A 14,051-nucleotide genomic window follows, 5' to 3' on the forward strand; every position below is an offset into this window, starting at 1 on the left:
CTTCTTTATACTTTTATGCTGTCAAATTGTCAAACACAATATTATATACAAACTTTCGGTACAAAATTTAACGTCTTTAAACGCTTAAACATCTCCAAGGCTTGAATAATTCAATGATTCGAGCTGGATGCCAGCGGCCGCTAGCTTCTAGAAACGAGGGGAAACTCAAGGCATATGAGTCTTGTGAAGACTGCAGAGCATGGAGTCATGATCGTAGTAAGAGGAGCCAATACCTCAAGCAATGGATTAAGAGTGATATGACCAAGAGTTTTCTACCAGTCAGTTGCTTGGTTGGTTATCTGGACAGCATGACTCGTAAGGGAAGGGGAGACGTGAGTAAAAATATTACATCTCATCCAATGAATAGATTGATTTAATTTTAATAAATACCTTACCCTCTCTTATGGCTAGACGATAACCGAAGCCTAGAATCTACGTAGGTTTCTTAGTAGCATTTGATATTTGCAACTATTAGAAGTTCATATGTAGCCGTGATAAGAAACTATGGATAATTTGTAGTTGACCCCGCGTTGCCATCCGGACTGCAAGTCCAAAGTACTGCTCGACAGCATCCAGGCGTCCTGCTGCGCCATGCGAGAGTGCCTGAGGAATGACGAGAAATGCTCCAAGTATTTTGTTGAGGTAAAGATTTCGTGCATACAATTATATTATTTCTTAGACGGATATGTTGAAATTTCAGATTCTAAGTTAGGTCTTACTATTCTAGGAAGAATTCGAAACCTCGCACTGGCCGTGCGAACGCTGTCTCGAGGCGTTGAAGGGAATAAAAATGTTATGGAAGCTGATTTCGGAGCGCATATTCCACGTGAAGTACTGCGCCGATGACAGCGGCGTCCACTCGTCCCGGAGCACCAGCGTGCGCAGCCTCGCCAAGCACTGGCAGCGGGAGGTGATCACGCAGACGCTGCTGGTCAGCAGCTTCCAGAGAGGAGACGGGGAAGGGAACTTGAGACGTCATAGACACGTGGCCAGCCGCGTCAAGTGCAACAGTTCAGGGTCGAGCCGAAGCGTCCGGTACCGCGCGAAGGCAGATGTGGAAACCATATCGATCTGCAGCTACCAGATGTGCCTGAAGCCTGCACTCAAACCTTCGTGTGAGAAGCCCCCAGTAAGAAGTATAGGCTGCGACGCGTCCACCCGCGACCAAGACGAAATTAAACAGTTGAAGAGCAGTCTCACCAACATGCAGTGTCGGTTGGAGGCGCAAGCTCGGGAACTGGACCGAATGAGAGAGGAGAATAACTTGCTGAAAGTAGAACTGCAGAAAAAAGTTAATGAAATAAATGCACTTCGGCCGTCGCGGCCGTACACCGCCCTGTGTTTGAAGAGAGACGCGGATAAGAACAGATTGAGGCCGTTCGAAGGGAGTATCGAGGACTTTGGCTGCTCTCACGCGACTAACACCGACTCTGAAATGGTTATTACTTTGAAGAACTGCAAAAACAAGGTAATACCCTAATAATTGACTCTTTGTAGATTTTTGCAAATATAAAAAACCTCTCAAAACGGAATTCGATAGTAAATTTTATACCAAGTATCTGTGAGTATTATTAAATTACAGCATTTCCGTCACGTGTCGTTGCTACAAGTGATTCACAAGACCAACGAGCCCGTGTCCCCCGTCGTCAGTGATTTTACTATCAGTAAACCGAGCTTTCAACACGAAGATCCACTGAAATTACTTACCAAAGGTACGAATACATACATTAAATGTTCGTAAGCTTTACATATGGAAAAAATGCTACGCAACTATTGCTACGCCGTTGCGTCGTAGGCCTGTGATTACTACGAAGTAGAACTTTATTATTTTTTATTGATTTAAGTAAGTACCTACCTAGCTCTAAAACAATTACACGAATAAAATGTTTTTTTTTTTTAAACTACATAAGTACATGTTCTGAACAAGATAATTATGCTATCAAGTTTCATACATTGTAGTTTATTCTGATCTAAACCTATCCCCTCATTTGTAGTCGTTCTTGTATATTAAAATTTACTAATCGTAATATTCTGCAGTACAAAACACGTTCGGAGCCATTGTCCAAAGAGAAATTAACATGGCTTGCGACAAGAAGAAATTTTCTAAGAAATGCAGCATTGACTCCACATATCGAGGGTTCCATTCTGGCAAAGGTGCATGCTCCTGCACCTCTATCAGGACCTACAACCAAGGGCCTCCGTGCGCTGGATGCCTGGTAAGTAAAAAAAAAGGATGATTCTTTCGTAGGTGCACACCAGAAAGTAGGCCATAGAGCCCTTAATTTTGAGCAACTTTCACGGATATTCACGAAAAAATAATCTATTCCCCTTGCACCAATTCAGATAAACAACATTATTTTTCAGGATATCCCAATGTTATTAATAACAAATGTTGTCAACAATGAGGAGCTCATGACCTACTTTTGAATGTGCACCTACGAAAGACTCACCCTACACCTACCTACTCTACTACATATACATACCTACTTACCTATCAGTCTGCTTGACCGACGGCCTAAGACAGGTAGCCGGTAGTGGCTGGATGGTGAAGGCCGAGGGCAGAGTGTTGTGTTGTTCCTTGGGAGAGACCGATGACAGATCCACATACCTATAATAGTTGTGAACCTCTTGCCTTATTTTTCAGAGATACGCCCCTGGCAGTAGTGAACCAACAATAAGATGATTTGGGAACAAAATAAACTGTGAGCGTTTTGTAATCGTATTTATTTATTAAACTATAAAGTTGTAAATGTTTCGTGTTTCAATTAAAATATGCCATTATGTTTATAACTCTATCGTAGATCAGTTCCTTTGCATCGTTTGCGAATACAAAGTCCAGATGATTGAATCCTTTAAGTGGCACCTTAAATTTACCGACGACCGATTTGACTCCTTTCCATAGTTTATCGACGTCTGATGGCGTGGACAGCCAGTCATTCTCTGCATAGTGGAGGAATATGGGAGCCTCGATGGCACTCAGGTTGTAGGCAGGCGGCTTGCGGGTTCCGTACACTCTCTTGTTTTTGAACCAGCCGTGGTCAAACTGTCGGAACTGGCCGGAGTTGTACAGTTGTCCGAAATGTACAAATTGTCTACTGGAAGCGCCTGCTGGGGTGTGGCCGAGGACTATTGGCAGCATTGTCTGAAAAAAAAAAAAAATTTGTACCTAAGTATGCCTAAATATATCTAACTACTATCAGACCATAAAATAAATAGAAGTGCTTACAAATAACTCAGCTTAGTCAATTATCTCATATCATACCGTATTCAACTGTTGTTCATCAAATCCACAAATGAGGAACAGAAGGTTAGTGCAGAGGAGTTGCGTGATGGCTTCCTCAGTACAGAACCTCTGGCCGGCCAGCTCATTGATCTTCCCATTTGGAAGAAACTCATTGGCGCCTAGCATTTTGAACACTACCTGCGTGGCAATACAAATTAAAATAAATGTAGAGATGATTTCATATAATTATTATGATAGATAATGATTACGCTTCCCAACCAGGGCTAAAGTACTCACTTCTAACGTATCAGTGAAAGGGGCAATCGCCCTTATAAGTGGACTTCGAATGTTGCCGGCAAAAGCCACTGGAGCCAGCGCGTGCATCGACAGGATCTTCTCATTATACTCCGGTCTCGTTGACGTCATCACCCAGAAAACGGTGGTGCCTTGAGAGAAGGCAACATAGTGGAGTTTAGGCACCTTCGTTTGTTTAATAACGTAGTCAATCATGGCTGGTAAGTCGTAGTAGCCGATTTCGTGCCACGAGAAGGTCCAAAATGATGAAGAGGTAGGTTTGATTGAGACGTGGTTGCGAGAGTAGGTGTTCCCTCTCGCGTTCCCCATCCAGACATCGTAGCCGGCATCGGCGAGGATGTACGCTGAAATGTTAACCTTCAGTTGTGTTATTCATGTTGTTATTGTTATCGAGGCATATTTGATAGTTATTACACAATTGCTTGTTTATCATAATCGATTAGCCGTGATCGTGGATATTATTATGTTATGGACATGATGCAATGTTAGTGGGAATAACCTTGCATTAAAATTATTGATGGGTGGCTTTATGTATTTTTCTGAGGTAATTAATGCCACGCGCCTAAAGACTTCAGTTTAGTGGAAAATAGAACTGCCCAGACCTCTATTCTGGCCTATACCAGAACCAGATGTTCTATCTAACTAAACTAATTTAATTAATTAGGTAGCTATGGGTCGTTATGTAGACACGTGATGTCGTATCAAGAGATAGAAGAACAGGCTTGTGAGTCTTGTGACGGACGATGATGAGATCTACACTAAGATACCTAGCTATTACCAAAGGTTTATAGTCTAAGATACATTAAAAACTTAACAATCACAAGAGTACGATGAAATCAATCAATCAATAAAACGATGAAATACCTAATCCTTTCCCGGGTCTCATAAGGACCCACTCCGCAGACGAAGACAGCAGGCCATGCTGCAGGAACACCACCGGACGAACAGAGTTATCATTCTGAGCCCCAACGCCGCGCGGGATCCTGTGCATCTCCAGGATGTAGCCATCTTCAGTGTACACTCGGTGTATCTCGCACGGGTACTCGTATTTTCTGATCAATGTGAACTGCGGATAAAAAATGGATAAGACAAACTGAGGTTAACAAAAAAAAAACTGAGCATTTCATTGCTTCTCACTCGAGCACGGATAAAATTTCACCCGGTATGTATAGCTGCTAACATAATAATGGACGGTGGTGTCTACTGAAGTTGGTTTACATGAAAAGTTTAGATTTATTCACACTCCAGTCTTCTACGGAATGATAGATACCTACCGCTAGGAGCTCTACAACTCGCTATACTCAGTCTTGGGTAGTTTATAGACTTCAGAAGAAAAATCTTCGTCATATAAACGCAGACACGTAAAACGCAGTTTAATACATTGCAGCAGTTCAGAAAAATTTCAGGAACCAACGCAAGGTAGACTTGAGGCATATATAGACTGTACGCAACACATACAGTATACTTAGGTACCTATATGTATGTAAGGTTTGGTCAAGCGAGTCCTATGCTGTAAACTTGTGATATGATAATGTATCTATCTCAAAAACTGGAAAGTAATAAAATATAAGTAAGGTAGTAAGTACATACTGTATCAAGACTTGCATCTTCAAGTATACCGGGATCCGTTACTCTTTCCTCAAAATCTGCTTTCACTAAGATCGAAAAGCACAAAATAACTGAAATCCGAATAATCATTTTGAATAAATAATGAATTATTTTAGAATCAATAGGGCAGGTGTTTATGAGAACTCTGGGCCCTTGATTGAAGCCGAGGTGAACGAATTGTTAATACTTAGATAAATAACTGAAAGATAAGCCCTTATTAAGGGCAATGTTCAAGTGTCTCTTGATCCAGAAGATATTAATTTATAAGGGTGGTTACATAGAGAATCGGGTTCCCTGTATCTACCTGTACCGGTAACCTGATTATGCGAAAGCGCTCACTGAGAGATTTAAAAATCCGGGAAATGCTCCGTTGAGCGCTTTCGCATAATCAGGTTACCGGTACAGGTAGATACAGGGAACCCGATTTTCTATGTAAGCACCCTGACCACGGAAAGACTGTTATTATTTGTGTCTCCATCGGCAGCGTGAAGTTGGTCCCATAATGCTATTTGCTAAATATAGGTATTATGGGTCCTACCTAGATAGGTACATAATATTATATGCTAGTAACTTGATACTTGAGGCTTTCCTTTAATTTAGGTACATATCTAATTATTTATTACGTCTAATCAATGATCTATTGGACCGATAAAATAACGAGGTCAATGTCATTTCGGTAGCAAATGCGTAGGCGATCGTTGACGATGGCCAAACCATCCAAACAGTACCAACGAATACATGTCTCCCCAGATACAAAAGGGACCGGCTACACTTGCTTATCGAAATACGAGGTTTCGGAAAACCGAGTCCGCGTTGATCTATGGCAACGAGAGAGAGACGTGATTTTTTTGACGAAATATGGGGTTTCGGAGTCTTCGGAGAGCTGTTCATGCTTCATCACATTATTATTAAAATGAGCCCGGCCATTCGTCACTTCTATATTACTAGCCTGGCAAATAAGTTTTGAAAATATAGATTCTTTGACATGTACATTTTGGATTATAACTAGAGCATAGTTACTCAAATATAATATTTTATGTAGCGTATAGGCACTTTTTTAATTTCGTTTATACTTGTACAATGATGCCGATTCTGAAGGCAGAAATTCTAATTTTAACGCATAACGCTGTCAAACCAAAAAATTTGCTAGCATAAAATGACATTTACGGAAACAATCATAGAGTCGAATTTTACACACACACACACGCCTTGTACTAATGTACTCCCTTGCGGGGTAGGCAGAGGTGCATTGCTGCACCCAATTTTCGTCTAGAGTGTTCTGTTGGTCCCAATGTAATAGGGGGCGGGCCTATTGCCATTTTACGGGCACATCCAAGACCCGAGAACAAATATCTGTGTTTAAACAAATATCTGCCCCAGCCGGGAATCGAACCCGGGACCTTCTGCTCAGTAGTCAGGGTCACTAACCACTACGCCATTCGGTAGTCGAATTTTAAACAAAGAAATTAAGGTTTTGACAGCTCTAAATTTAGAATTTCTGCCTTCAGAATCGACATCAATGTACAAGTATAAACGAAATTAAAAAAGTGCCTATACGCTACATAAAATATTATATTTGAGTAACTATGCTCTATGCATAAGTAGGTATTCGATGGTCGTATAGTGCCACAAACTTATCTGTTCCGGTGAGAGCGAACTAAATTGGTCCATACCTCATTACTTACTGTACTAATGAATTTCATATTGACATAGATTATATGGACCAATTTAGTTCGCTCTCACCGGAACAGATAAGTTTGTGGCACTATAACAAGGACGGAAGGAACTAATAATGACAGAAAAAAATATTTTCAGTATTGTTTCCGGTTTTATGGGTTTTATGCACTTTACCTTACTTTAGGAAGTCAATAATCATAGAACTATACTTAGCACAAATAGTACCAAAATATCTGTGGCATTATTTATAACATAGATAGTTTATTTAATTTGTAATTAAATACCTAGTTTATTACAAAAAGAAAAAATATATATATTTTGACTAACTCATTATTTCCTTGTATTGTTAAGTTGGTAGCACTGCTTAAAGGCGAGGGATGTTGCCTATGCGAATGAATCGATCGATTGAAACTTTGCAAGATTGAAATAAATATTTATATTGATTTTCCCATGGGTACATAAAACCTACTTAGCGATAGCAATATCCTATAATCATATCACACATATATTACAGAATATTCGTGTTTCATGAGATAATTTTAATATTTACAAAATAGCTGTGTATTTTTAACTCAGTCGAATAAAAAATAATCGATTTGTATATTGTAGAGCTCCAAAGAAAATATTGGGTACAACTCTATTAGTTTGTTTTCTTTCTGAGTTCGCAAGCGTTTTATTTTCTACATCATATTTTTATTTAATTATAATTTTTGCAAGCTGAAACACACATGACCATCCGATATGGCTAATCAAGAAATTAGTTTGAAGTGGAATGGTTATCAGAATAATATTTTGTGTAACGTGAAGGAGCTGTTCAAAGATGAGGGTCTCTCGGATGTCACCCTGGTCTCCGAAGGGCACAGTTTTAAGGCTCACAAAGTTATTCTCTCCGCTAATAGTTCTGTTTTCAGGACTATATTCCAGGTAAATTAGTGTCCAATTCGTTAGGTAAAGATTAATAAGTGAATTAGTGCGTGGTAAAATTGTCTGACGCCTACACATTTTTTGCAGCAAAACCCCCACAAAGATCCAATTATAGTGCTTCATGACATCAACACGGCGTCTCTGCGGACCCTGCTGACGTTCATGTACAACGGAGAGGTGAACGTGACCGAGGAGTTCCTGCCCGTTCTGCTGAAGACTGCTGAGACCCTCAGGGTGTGTGGGCTGTCCACTGGCACTGAAGCTGCTTCAAAGGAAGACGAGGTACTGCTAATTTATAATTAATAATAAGTAGAGATGCCACGAATATTCGGCAACTATTCGGTATTCGGCCTATTCGGCCAGTTTTTTCAGTATTCGGTATTCGCCGAATAGTGCGTACTATTCGGGCCGAATACCGAATAGTAAATCATGTAAAAAATTACTTGTTATTTTAATCAAAATTGTGTATTTATTTCCAAATCACAACATTTTAGTACTTAAAATTAATCAGTAGTAAGTTGTGCTGGATAAAAATGAGCATTTCAGCATTTTTGGTAGCCCACGATTGCGCTTTTCATTGTAACCATCCTCAGAAAATAACCTCTCACTATAAACGCTACTTCCAGGTGAAGAAAGATAAGTTTTTGCAAATTTCAAAAGGTTCGGGTATTGTTTTTTGTTTGCTGACCACCACTTGTAAGGATCGGCTATCCGATCTAGGCGAACTATTATCAAATAAAAATTCAACTCGTTTGCCACAGCATTCCGCCTTCTAATAATTAGCATTTCTCATATAATCTGTAGCGACTTCTTCAAAGCAGTTCCAGGAACAAAAAAAACAGGTTGTAGCGCCGAATATTCGGCGGCCGAATATTCGGCGCTTCGGCCGGCAGCATCGCCGAATATTCGGTATTCCGTATTCGGCCAATTCACTATTCGTGGCAACACTAATAATAAGGTATCAAAGCTGCGTATAACAAGTGTAGTGGTTAGTGACCCTGGCTGCAATGTCAAAGGTGCCAGTTTTGATCCCCAGCCAGGTCAGATATTTCTTTGGCCGGTCAGACACAGACTTGGGTGTTGGGGTTGTGTTGTATTGTGTGATACCTCCCAACCTAACCTTCAAGCATAGACATAGCAATAACCCTCCAGTCTTGAAGGAAGCTCATCTCCACTGATTATTATGAGTTGTCCATTTGAGTATTATCAAAGCTGAAGGCAATATTGGGAGTTTAAGTGCTGTTTATTGATGAAAGTTTCAGTGTTTTTAAGCTTATGTGCTAGTTGCATTATATTTGAGTAGGATACATAAGTTTTAACATATTTATTTTATCATATTCGGTAGCTCAGCCAACCGTGAACTCTTTTATCATTGTTCATGATTCTGGATGCATCCAGTAGGCAATGTTCTGAAAACTGAGTATTCATACAGGAGCCTTTGCTCTGCAGTTGAGACATGTTGTCAGATGATAGCATTCCTTAGCTGATTATGTGTTGATTTGTAACAGTTACATAGTTTTGATGATATAAATGTCTGGCTATAAATAAATTAATGACTATTACACATAGAAATTCTAGGTATACACAGTGGCCTGAAACAACTAAACTAGCAGCTGAACTATGCATATAATTATAATAACAAATGGGTTGAATGAAATAGAGCATGACCAATCAAGTTAACATTAACCGTCTTATTGCTTGTTACAGAAAACCTCATCGGAAACAACACAGAAAAAACGTAAAAAGAGTGAAATTGAAGATGGTAACGTCAGATGTAAAAAAGTTGCTTTGAATCCAGTACCTGATGTGGTGAAGAAGGTTGATGCTCACATAGAATCTAACAATACCACCAAAATAGCTGTAATTATGATTTTTGTTTCTTTTTGTTTTGTATTAATTTTGTATACATACCTATGTTATTTAAGTACTTAATAATTTATTTTTTAAAATATTAAATTAATCTTGACTCACACAAAAGTTATATTCATAAAGCAAACATTGCAAGATTTTGAAGGCACAGCTGTTTTATAAAAGTTAAATCTGGTTGACCAATAATATAATGTCTTATACTTAGTTCTTATACTTACTTACTCTCCACTCTCTATTATAACCTAATACAAATACATACAAATAATATAGAGCTACATCATTGACTCTACAGTGTATTGAACCCATTATTTTTCTGTTCCACAGCCACTGGTCCCTAAAGAAGAACCCATTGACTCTCCGCTCACAGACTATTCAGGAGAGAACACAAACGACACAGACATTGCTTTACTGGAAGAAAATGAGAAGAAATTCATAGTTAGCCCAGATAATGTTCCCATAAAAAATGCCTTGAAAAATAACTCAGGAGAGCAACGAGTGAACAAATGGATCAATGAAGTGAGCAGTACGCAGCCATGCTTGAACGTGCCGAGTGAGAAGAGCAGTGATGGCACTGATGATGATAAGGACAGTGTAGAGATCGACAAGGAAGTAGAGACGGTATTGCAAAGTGGAACTATAGTTGAGTCGCTGAGTGTCACAACTGAGAATTTAAATTCGAATGCCAGCGATGCTATTTGCTGCAAAGGTGAGTGTTTTTATTTCCATAACATACATTATTATTATTATTTAAAAAAAAACACGCACTCACGCCTTGTACTAATGTCCTCCCTTGCGGGGTAGGCAGAGGTGCATTGCTGAACCCACTTTTCGCCAGAGTGTTATGTTAGTCCCAATGTAATAGGGGGCGGGCCTATTGCCATTTTACGGGAACATCCAAGACCCGAGAACAAATATCTGTGTTTAAACAAATATCTGCCCCGGCCGGGAATCGAACCCGGGACCATCGGCTCAGTAGTCAGGTCACTAACCACTACGCCATTCGGTCGTCTAAATGTTAAAACGCCTTTTATAAAATCTTAATTTATAATTTCCAGAAAAGTCAAACGTCTGCTACGCTAATCCGTCGTTCCCGTGCCCGTTCTGCCCGCGAGTGTACAACAGCTGGGGGTACCGACGAAGACACGTCAAGTCCAGGCACATGACGAATAGGTAAGGACTTTATTAATATTATACATTGAAATTTGTATATAGTTTTCAATCTAGGCTATGGCTTCTATTGACTAAATTGGAAGGAGACGTGGACGCGGTGAGGACGTGATGGGTTGTGATGATGAAACCCTTCAAAAGATGCACAATCGAGTGACATAAATCAGGCGAATCCTGGACATTATATTGTTTATCAAAGCTGGACAGTTAGCGACTGGATATATTTTGACTCGCTTATATCATAGTGACTAATCTACACTAGTGTTTCCAAACAATAAAAAAAAATGGTGGATGGATAAGATAAGCTCCTTCTGCCCAACCTCTGAATTAATTTACATTCATATCTTCCTTTTCAATCTCCAGATTATCCTGCAAATGGTGCGTGTCAGTTCTTCCTTCGACGGGCGCTTGGTACTCCCACGCAACGCGCGCCCACGGCGTCCCCCACGAAGAGGCCAGAAACTCCTTGGTAGTGATGGTCGAGGCTCACGCAGTGTTGACCCTGAACGAGCCCAGTGTCGCACAGTTACTTGGTCAAGTTGGTATGACTGACACAAAGAGCGCGAGTGGCGATTAGAGACGTTGACGTGAGTCTATGGTTTTATTTTTCTTTTTTGCGCGCAACGCGTGCTATGCTGCCAGGCTTTTTCCTGGGTATTTTGGATACTGTATTTTTGTATTGGATTTACGTGTGTGGTGGAAAATTATGAGGGAGACAATACGTATTGTATACTGCATATGAAACAGCTGGTTTTGAAATATTTTGAGGACCAAAAAATATAATGAAAACAAATCAGTCTTTTTTAATAATTTGTAAGACTATTGTAAAGTTTCTTACAATTATTTTTACTGTCTATTTCTGTGCCATACTAGGCGTCTTAGGTACTTATTCCTGTAATACTTACATTATGATCTTAAGAAATTGAGGCAATAAATACTTTTATGCGTGTGCGTGACATAGTTAGGCATAGTATTAAATTGGCCTTTATTAAAAGTTTAACGATAAGAAAAGAGATGGGATTTACGGTTAGATTTAAGCATAATATTTTCTATACGATTCTGAGGAAAATGTTCAGAATATACGAATTTCATTTATGAATTATGTACTAATAACTAATAAGCCAGTTAGTTTCAAAAAGTCATAATTAAGTATAATATACATATATATTTTATATTAAATTTGTAATAAAATAAAACTACGAAATACCAAAGTCAATAATTATGGAGCCAGAATATGTCGAGATGAGCTCAGAATATTATGAGCCTACATAGTTAGGTATTTTATTTTTTTACAAGTATTTAATAAAACAAACGGTCAGTTTACAGCATTATAACAAAATATCAGGTCAGTTAAAACTAGATAATTTAGTTAATAATTTTATTTCAAACATGGTTATTTTATACACTAACACAAGTTAACTACAATTTTATTATGATCTCAGCATTAAGTTTAATGTTTACTTTAAATAGAAAACATTGCTTTTCTTACCTGTATTATTATTTTACACAGGTATTCTTGTATGTATTTACAATCCCACCCAAGAACTCAGATGCTCCTAGGTTTCGCTAGTCCATCCTCTGGTTTGTCTGAAAGCATTTGTTATTGCCGAAACAAATGTAGAATTTTGCCCTTTGAAGAGTTCTGGATAATCCTAGGAGAGACTAATTGATATATAAATATACGCTTCTTATATTTTTTCTTACGAATGGCAGGACAAAGTAGTGAAACTGATGCTCACTATCCATTCAATATTTTATTAGTTAATCATAGGTTTATATGTTCGTTTTATTTTTAATAACATCTGCTCACTTATTATAATTAGTTTAAAATCGTGTATTTATAAATGTTTAATGGACAGTTTATTTTTATTGACTGATTAAAATCTAGAGTATGAAAAGTTGGGCAATAAGAAAGGAATGGTTATTTTTGTATTTTTATACGTAACAAAGGAATGAATATTAGTGTAGACCTAAGTCAATTGTATTCGGCGATAAATTGAGAATTGTGATGTAAGATTATTATAAAAAAGATTTAAGTAAATATTTTTCTGAAAAAAAAAGTGTTTTGAAAGTGTGTATTCAATAAAGGTTATAATATTGTATTAAATGCCAAAACATTTCTTTGGCTTAACGCAATATCCAAATCTGTTTACGGGATGTTTGGGGAGTGCTGCGAGTTATGAGAGCGTTCGAGTAGCGGCGAGTAAACGCGAATTTGTATGGCGCAGGAGAGTCGCCATCTAGCGGCAAGTAGCTGCAGTAGCTCCGCGCGCCATACAAATTTGAGTCGATTTTCACTACTCGATCGGTTTAAAAAAACGTGATACTTGGCCCATAAAATATGCGGCGAATCAGTTTAGGTATATTGCATAAGAAAATTGCGATATAAATAAAAGGCATAATTTTCAAAAACTTTACTACTAATGCACATAATAATGAGCAGTAAAGATAGGCAGTTACACATTTGTGATCTTAACAGAACATTTGGTAACACATTTATAAATAAGTACTTTGATGGATTTTAATGATTAACTATTATGATAAAAAAACAAAAATATTTTTATAAGCATTTGATAAAATACTTTATTTCTGTAATGGACTACTTAAACACACTTCATGCCATTTTAAACTATATCAAACATATCGTGTTGTGTACAAATTATACGAAAACAGAGCTTGAAAATTATAAACTTGTAATTATGAATGTAACACATTTGCACTTTCTTCTGCAGTGAATATTTAGATATTTTATAGACTTGGTATTTCAACTACTTATTGATCATTTGGACATGGTAAATTATAGAAATAAATATATCCAAGTAATACATATATTATAAAACAATTCCATATTTATATATCTGCATGAAACTCACCATAATGTTACCAAGTCTGTAAAAAAACCTAATAATGCACTCTCTAAAAAGGTAGATTTAAGATAAACGTTAAATAAATAAGTTACCAAAGCAATTTCTATAAGCATTACTACGATTAGAATGTAAGACTAAATAAAATAAAAATAATTATATTATATATTTTTATATTAAGAGAGTGAATGCAAGAATCTTAGAAACATTCAAAATGTCTTAGCACGGTAAAACGATGAAAGAATCTTAAACCACAAAATAACAATAAAATCTTATGAGTCTAAACTAAACGTATGGCTTTAAACTTGTCAAAATTAACTCTATATAATTAAGCAATGTGTGAAATGAAAATTGTAATAGGCCTTGAAATGGGGATTTTAATATATTTTTACAAAATAGACTGA

The 14,051-nt window shown here is 37.8% G+C and overlaps 3 protein-coding genes across 3 annotated transcripts; 2 read left to right on the forward strand and 1 right to left on the reverse strand.

The window, feature by feature from the left end:
• The first annotated feature begins 5 nt into the window (after positions 1–5).
• On the forward strand, positions 6–2,746 carry LOC105397906. Its single transcript, XM_011569922.3, has 6 exons — positions 6–332; positions 520–642; positions 728–1,468; positions 1,583–1,712; positions 2,038–2,216; positions 2,645–2,746. The coding sequence occupies exons 1-6, from the start codon at positions 114–116 to the stop codon at positions 2,681–2,683; spliced, it is 1,431 nt and encodes a 476-aa protein (XP_011568224.3). The 5' UTR covers positions 6–113; the 3' UTR covers positions 2,684–2,746.
• Positions 2,707–5,430, reverse strand: LOC105397905 (lipase 3). Its single transcript, XM_038121086.2, has 5 exons — positions 5,129–5,430; positions 4,403–4,604; positions 3,521–3,882; positions 3,263–3,421; positions 2,707–3,142 (listed from the first exon to the last, which is right to left on the reverse strand). Exons 1-5 carry the CDS (start codon positions 5,234–5,236, stop codon positions 2,762–2,764), a joined length of 1,212 nt encoding a protein of 403 aa, XP_037977014.2. The 5' UTR covers positions 5,237–5,430; the 3' UTR covers positions 2,707–2,761.
• Positions 5,431–7,476: 2,046 nt separating this feature from the next.
• Positions 7,477–14,047, forward strand: LOC105397907. The gene is made up of 6 exons (XM_011569923.3): positions 7,477–7,747; positions 7,835–8,029; positions 9,455–9,607; positions 9,941–10,322; positions 10,672–10,786; positions 11,147–14,047. Exons 1-6 carry the CDS (start codon positions 7,565–7,567, stop codon positions 11,358–11,360), a joined length of 1,242 nt encoding a protein of 413 aa, XP_011568225.3. The 5' UTR covers positions 7,477–7,564; the 3' UTR covers positions 11,361–14,047.
• The last annotated feature ends 4 nt before the right edge of the window (positions 14,048–14,051 follow it).

This window comes from Plutella xylostella, chromosome 4 (genome assembly GCF_932276165.1).
Source record: "Plutella xylostella chromosome 4, ilPluXylo3.1, whole genome shotgun sequence".
Lineage (NCBI taxonomy): Eukaryota > Metazoa > Arthropoda > Insecta > Lepidoptera > Plutellidae > Plutella > Plutella xylostella.